Source organism: Miscanthus floridulus, chromosome 5, assembly GCF_019320115.1.
Source record: "Miscanthus floridulus cultivar M001 chromosome 5, ASM1932011v1, whole genome shotgun sequence".
NCBI lineage: Eukaryota > Viridiplantae > Streptophyta > Magnoliopsida > Poales > Poaceae > Miscanthus > Miscanthus floridulus.
The window spans coordinates 11,610,616-11,618,557 of record NC_089584.1 but is presented as its reverse complement, the minus strand read 5'-3'; the positions used below and the strand labels follow the sequence as shown (position 1 = coordinate 11,618,557).

Here is a 7,942-nt window from a genome sequence, read left to right as displayed (position 1 = left end):
TGGACATCTCAACTGCCGATGAAGGCTCCATCTATGGTAGAAAGCCTGAATATAGAGTGAATACCCGTAACATCGGCGGTTGGACAGGATATATTCAAGAATACCAGAAAACCGGGACACCTAGCCAGAGGGAACATGCCACATTCCTGAATATGTGGTTAGAAAAATTTATCTTCTGTGGTCGATCAGTAGGACCAACCAACGCCTTCCTCCCTGCAGCTGAACTTCTGGCTAATGGCGTAAGGTTTCCTCTTGGCCGATACCTTCTGAGCTCCACTTATCATCTTCTTCACCAAGTGTCTCAGAAACTTCTGCTTGGCGAACCCATCGGCAACCTGGGAGGCCCGTGGTGGTTCATCAACATGTGGCTGAATGCCCATATGCACAAACGTTTGCAATGGGACTTTTTTGCTCAACAATTCCCACGAGAAATTGCCGAAGATTATGTGCTTGGGGATGATGAATCGGCAACACGCTCACCCCTCAATTTTGGTGAAGCCATAATTGTCCTTCCTGGAACAGAAGCCAACGAAGACCAAATCGGCAGATTCTTTCAAAGCTTCTATAATGGTCTTTCTCGTGATCATAGGGCCTGGGTGCCTTATATCGATGAAGAAAACAGATTCCCCCTTCTTTTCAACTTTGCCGATGACACTCTGAATCAAGATAATGAGCTTATGATGGCTATCATCACTCCCAGGGCAATTCCAGTAAACACATTCGGCAGCGGGAAAAACACCAACATTACATATGAATTTTACAACCCATCGGCAGTATCCCGCCAATTGGCTTTTGGGCAACTGCCAATCAAACTCTGCTTTGCCGATGTGATCAAACCCAGGGAAACAATCACCTGCGGAACAGACTGGAACAAGGTAGTACAACTTTCTCCTGATGCCGATACCACAGATGTTGATATATCCACCTGGACACCAATATCTTTCATCACCGAGTCATACAAGCAATGGTGGCGAGAGTGGAAAGAGCAACTGTTCGCGACTTCTGCTCACACATATCGGCACATGATCGATTCTGAATATGCTATCCCTGACGACGCGGTAAGTTTCTTTGAACTCCCTTTTGCTTTTCCTTTCATTTATCAATAACTGACTCCCTTGTAACAGGTTAACCACCCAGCACCATCGGTGAGCAAAAGTGGGAAACCCTTCAACCTCCGGCCTATTTCCCCAACATCGCCGATCGGCTACAACGCTCCCACCTTAGCCGCTTTGACCCACCAGAAGATTCGTACCAAGACCATCACTTCTAAGTCAAAATTGGCTATATCCAGGGCTACTCCATCGGCCGCTGCTACAACCTTGGTCAAAGCCTTTAAGGTAACAACCTTGTTTATTTTCACTTATGCCAATCACAAACTATATTAACCTTAATCATCAGGGGGTAAGAGCTGCTACTGGATCATCATCGGCAATTCCGCCGATATCAAGCACCACTCCTTCAGAGGTAGCCTCTTGACTTTACATTCTATTTGTTAAATATCATATCTCACACTTGTTTTACAGCAACAATTGGGTACATCGGCAAACGTACCAGATGCCCAAGCTTCACAACCAACAAGTGTCGATGCCCCCCAGCCGATCGTTGCCGATGTCCAAGCAAAGCGCAAAGCTTCAACAGATACTGAAGCACAGCCAAAACGACAAAGGTCTATGCCGATCCCTACATCTGCCCCAATGTCATCGGTCATCATACCTCAAGAGCCTACCACCGATGAAGTCACAGAGGATATCCCATCGGCAAGCTCAGCCGATCCACACGACATACTCCAGGTTGCTTCCTCCAGTCAAGCACAGGAAATTGCCTTGAAACAGGTAAACCGATCAACCTATCTGATTTTACAATACTCATACTTACCCCTGATTGATCTCCTTGTCTTTCTTTCAGGAACAAGATTCCCCGAACAGCCTATTTTCCTTTGCCATTGACATTTCTGACGACGATGGAGAGGAAACAAGTTCTTCCCTTGCACTGGGAACAATATCGGCAGAAACTAAATCCAAGTTGGAAACCCTCCTGAACTTGCTACAGCAAAGTACCGCCCAACTGGTAGATGACTCGGACCCCGCAAAGGCAATCTTCAAAACAATTCGTGGCCAGGTCCCTGCCGATGTTGAAGAAATACTCTTCCCAGCAGCTCACTTAGAAAGCCGTCAACTGCAATATCAACGGGCTGCTCAGCGCATTGCCGATAGAGCAGCTCAAGCTCAACTTAAAGGAGAGATGCTACAACTGAAACAAATCGCTGATGAGAAGCACAAGGGCATCGTCAACTTGCAGACTTCGGGTGCTGCACTTAAGCAGAAAATCTTGGATCTATCGGCAAGGAAGGCAGCTCTATTGGCTGAATTGAAAGAAATTGATGCAGCCTTAACTCATGCTCAACAAGAAGAAAGCCAGCTACCCAATGCTGTCAAAGCCCTTCAGCAAGAAAGAGATATCCAAGCTCGCAAAGCTTTAGCCATGAAGAAGAAACTCAAGCCTGTGGAAGGTGCTGCCGATGACGATATCAAAGAAATGGAAGAAGCTGACCAGATTCGCCTGCGTGCGATATTAGCTATCCAATCCTTGCTGAACGTGTAATCTTATTTATTGTATCGGCACTTTATGAGACATTGATACCCTTGCATAATTCTTAGCCGATAATACTGTTATCGGCACTTATACTTTTATGCATCTGTCCAGATACTAGGGTAATATTTCTTTAAATATTTTCCATTTAACGCTCTGGGAAACACAACCCCTTCGAGGGTTTCTAAAATATATGCATTACCAGGAATAGACTGATTTATCCGATATGGACCTTCCCAATTAGGAGACCACTTCCCAAACTTTGAACTTTTAGTCCCAATCGGTAAAATCAATTTCCAGACCAGATCTCCATCGGCAAACTCTTTTACTTTCACCTTCTTGTCATACCATCTAGCTACTCTCTTCTTATTTTCTTCAATACTAACTAAAGCCCTTAACCGATGACCCGCCACATCTTCCAACTCATCTTTCATAAGAGTATTATACTCATCGGCTGTCAGCTGATTTTGAGAACGTATTCGTCTAGAGCCAACCTTAATTTCCCAAGGCAACACTGCATCGTGTCCATATACTAACTGATAAGGCGTTACTTTGGTTGCACCATGGCATGACATCCGATATGACCACAAGGCTTCATTTAATACTGTATGCCACCTCCTAGGATTTTCTTCAATTTTGCGCTTAATGAGTTTGATGATCCCTTTGTTAGAAGCCTCAGCTTGACCATTAGCTTGAGCATAATATGGAGAAGAATTTAAAATTTTAATTCCCATACCTACAGCAAACTCATCAAATTCTCCTGATGTAAACATAGTACCCTGATCGGTAGTGATAGTCTGAGGAATACCAAATCGGTAAACAATATGCTCTTTCACAAAATCAATCATATTGACCGATGTCACCTTCTTTAAAGGAATTGCCTCAACCCACTTTGTGAAATAATCGGTAGCAACCAGAATAAATTTATGTCCTTTACTCGATGGCGGATAGATCTGACCAATGAGATCAATAGCCCATCCCCGGAACGGCCATGGTTTGATTATAGGATTCATAGCCGATGCAGGCGCTCTTTGAATATTACCGAACTTTTGACACCCCTGGCATCCCTTAAAATATTTAAAACAATCTTCAAGAATGGTCGGCCAATAGTACCCATTCCTTCTGATCATCCATTTCATCTTGAAAGCCGATTGATGTGCCCCACATACTCCTTCATGAATTTCACCCATCAAGCTTTTCGATTCATCATTGCTAACACATCTGAGTAAAACTCCATCTATAGTTCGATAATATAATTCATCATCGAGGAGCACATATTTGGTAGCTTGGAACCTTATACGTCTCTCGACCTTTCTACATGGATCCTTTAAATAATCGACAATCTCTTTCCTCCAGTCATCGGTATCAACTGCCGATGTTAGCACTTCCTGAATAGGCTGATACCCTGAAGCATGCTGAGCTAGTCGATTAGCTTCCTCATTATGCAATCGAGAGATATGTTCAAGACGAAAATCTCTAAATCCTTTCAACAATTGCAAACACCTTTCATAATATGGAATCAAAGCTTCACTTCGGCATTCATAAATTCCATCTAATTGATTTATAACTAGCATAGAATCGCCAAAGATTTCAACAACATCGGCACGTATCTCCTTCAGCAATTCTAACCCTTTTATCAAGGCTTGGTATTCAGCTTGATTATTTGTCGCTGTAGCAACAATCGGCAATGAAAACTCATACTTCTTTCCTTGAGGTGAAATTAACACAATGCCGATACCTGCTCCTTCACCACATGTGGACCCATCGAAGAAAAGTGTCCAGGGAGCAATCCCCAAAGAATCCACCGTATTACAATGCTGAGTGACAAAATCAGCCATCACTTGCCCTTTAACTGCCTTAGTTGATTTGTAGCGTAACTCAAATTCTGATAATGCTAAAATCCATTTGCCGATTCTACCACTTAATATCGGCATCGACAGCATATACTTGACCACATCGTCTTTGCATATGACCATACACTCGGCAGATAACAAATAATGCCTTAATTTGACACAAGAAAAGTATAAGCACAGACACAATTTCTCGATAGCCGAATACCTCGTCTCAGCATCCACTAATCTTCTGCTCAAATAATAAACAACACGCTCCTTCCCTTCAAATTCTTGAATAAGAGCTGAACCGATAACTGTATCATCAGCTGACAAATACAACCTGAAAGGCTTCCCATGTTGAGGTGGAACTAGCACTGGAGGATTTGATAAATATTTCTTAATTTCATCAAGGGCTAATTGCTGTTCAACTCCCCATACAAATTCCTGATCAGCTTTTAATTTAAGCAGTGGGCTGAAAGCCTTGATCTTACCCGACAGATTAGATATGAATCTTCTAATGAAATTAATCTTACCGATCAAGGATTGCAATTCAGTCTTAATTGGCAGGAGCAATCACCTTGTTAATTGCATCAATAGACTTCCCACTGATTTCAATGCCCCGTTGATGCACCATAAAACCCAAGAATTGTCCTGCCGATACACCGAATGTACATTTATTAGGATTCATCTTCAATCCATGCCTCCTTGTGCACTCCAGTATCTTTCGTAGATCGGCTAAATGTGCTGTGATATCCTCAGACTTAATCACTACATCATCAATGTAGATCTCCACTAATGTGCCGATGTACTCATGAAAAATAAAGTTCATAGCCCTTTGATAAGTAGCACCGGCATTTTTCAAACCAAACGTCATGACTATCCACTCGAACAACCCCACATGTCCTGGACATCTGAAAGCAGTCTTGGGAATATCCTCCTCAGCCATGAATATTTGATTGTAACCTGCATTACCATCCATGAAGCTAATAATTTGATGTCCAGCCGCAGCATCAATCAACAAATCAGCAATCGGCATTGGATAGCCATCCATCGGTGTGGCTTTGTTGAGATTCCTGAAATCAATACAAACACGAAGTTTTCCATTTTTCTTATAAACAGGAACCACATTAGAGATCCACTCTGCGTATCGACATTGCCGAATAAACTTTGCTTCAATTAATTTAGTTATTTCGGCCTTAATGTCAGGAAGTACATTAGGGTTGCATCGGCGCGCTGGCTGCTGATGTGGCCGAAATCCAGATTTGATAGGTAACCGATGTTCAACTATCGATCGGTCTAACCCAGGCATCTCAGTATAATCCCAAGCAAAACAATCTTTATATTCTTTTAACAAATCTGTTATTCGCTGTTTACACTTAGAATCTAACTTAGCACTAATAAAAGTAGGCCTCGACCTATCACCATCACCGATATCTACTTCTACTAAATCATCTGCCGATGTGAACCCTTGGCCTAATTTTCCATCATCGGCAAACCTATCCATTAAAACTCCTCTTCAGAACCGACTGCTTGGATCGGTGGAATCTCATAATCAGCAACTCTAAGGAACTCTTTTTCCCAAGCTTCTCCTGATATGCATTTGGTTCGCTCATAAGTATCTGATTCTGCCGATGCGATGATATAAGAAGAATCACCCGGGACGACCTCAATCTTATCCCCAATCCACTGTACGAGGCATTGATGCATTGTAGAAGGAACACAACAATTAGCATGAATCCAATCCCTCCCTAGAAGCAGATTATATGCACCCTTGCCGTTGATAACAAAGAACGTCGTTGGCAAGGTTTTGCTGCCGATGGTCAATTCAACGCACACTGCCCCTTTAGCCGGTGACACATTGCCTTCAAAATCTTTCAACATCATATCGGTTTTGGTCAAGTCTTGCTCTCCCCTACCAAGTTTCCGATACATCACATAAGGCATAATATTAATCGCAGCCCCTCCATCAATAAGTACCTTAGACACAGGCTGCCCATCAACTCTGCCCTTCACAAATAAAGCTTTAAGATGCTGTCTCTCGTCATCGGTAGGTTTCTCAAAAACAGCCATCATTGGATCTAGTATTAGCTGAGCCACTTGATCAGAGAGAACAACTTCTTCCTCATTATCAGATATTGCCAGAAACTCCATCGGCAACATGAATACCATATTAACATCTGCCGATGGACCCTTATTTTTGTGTTTTACCTGCCACTGCTGATGACCAGGCCTTTCATTGGAGGAATTTTCCTCCTGGTATAAATCCTCCTGACGCTCACGTTGCATCCTCCTTCTCTGCGTCTTTGTCAGACCCTCTGGGCACCATCGAGGAAACTTGGTCTTCTAAACCGGCTGATAACAAGTCCTAGTTGGTTCTACGCGACGTATATTAGGGTCCCTGTAGAATATTTCCTCATCGGGAACTCTTGCGTTTGCCATCTCCTCAAGCTCCTCTTGATTCCTTGGAAAATATCCAGCGCGTTTACCAAGCCTCTCATGTACACTAAGTCTGCCCCCCAGCCGATCATGCACTGATGCTCTGCCTCTGATCGGCTCGTTGATAGACAAACCCTGATTTACACGTTGAAACCTCCTTTCTGAACGATTGACTCCGTAATAACCATTACACTCAGGGCAATTTTCAACAGTTGGCAATTTAATACCTTCTTCCCAGCAATGGATGAAGAACGGACATCTCCAATGATCTTTATGTCGATTCCACTCTTCCTGACGTTTCATTTCTTGCTGTTGCCGATATCGGTCATTACGTTGATGCCAACCCTCCTGCTGCCTTCGATGAGTAATCACAATGCCAGGTCGAGGAGGTTTTTTGGAACTACTGCTTTCTCCTAGCAAACCCTTACTTTTTGCATCATCGGTAGTTATCCGATGTTGGGGGTCTACTGACGCGTTTTTCTCAGCAGACTCTGACGTCAACACCTTGGTCTTTCCTTTGGCATCCAACATATTTGCTGGAAAAGGGTGTTGATCAATTTTCATCGGCTTCTGGGTCTTGGAAATACCAAACTTAATTCTCCCAGATTCAATAGCCGATTGTAACTGTTGCCTGAATACCTTGCACTCATTTGTACTGTGTGAAGTTGCATTGTGCCATTTGCAGTACAAAATCTTCTTCAACTCTTCTACCGATGGGATCACGTGATTAGGTGACAGCTTAATTTGGCCCTCTTGAAGCAGAAGATCAAATATTTTATCGGCCTTGGTGATATCAAAGGTAAACTTTTCTGGCTCTTTTTGACCAAAGGGACATGATATCGGCTTTTTATTCTTAACCCACTCAGCTAAGCCGATAACTGGTTCTTCATCAGAGTCAGAATCTCCTACTTCTTCAACAAATGATACCTTTTTACTCCAGTTCTTTTTAGGTTCAAAAACCCTAGTATCTTGATCAGAGATCCTTTGCACAAGATGACTAAGGCTTTCAAATTCCTGAGAAGCATATCTGTCCCTAAGATGTGGCAATAACCCTTGGAAAGCCAAATCGGCAAGCTGCCGATCAT

General features: G+C 43.0%; 1 protein-coding gene across 1 annotated transcript; it reads left to right on the top strand.

Moving 5' to 3' along the window:
* The first annotated feature begins 1,123 nt into the window (after window positions 1-1,123).
* Window positions 1,124-2,755, top strand: LOC136451523 (uncharacterized). Its single transcript, XM_066452220.1, has 4 exons — window positions 1,124-1,337; window positions 1,399-1,464; window positions 1,524-1,832; window positions 1,906-2,755. The coding sequence occupies exons 3-4, from the start codon at window positions 1,671-1,673 to the stop codon at window positions 2,599-2,601; spliced, it is 858 nt and encodes a 285-aa protein (XP_066308317.1). The 5' UTR covers window positions 1,124-1,337; window positions 1,399-1,464; window positions 1,524-1,670; the 3' UTR covers window positions 2,602-2,755.
* Window positions 2,756-7,942: the final 5,187 nt, after the last annotated feature.

What these genes read in the sequence shown, in the direction of transcription:
- LOC136451523 (XM_066452220.1), top strand. Translation starts at nt 1,671, where the DNA reads ATGCCGATCCCTACATCTGCCCCAATGTCATCGGTCATCATACCTCAA. An exon ending in AGGAAATTGCCTTGAAACAG is followed by an intron (nt 1,833 to 1,905) that starts GTAAACCGATCA and finishes TCTTTCTTTCAG; the next exon opens with GAACAAGATTCCCCGAACAG.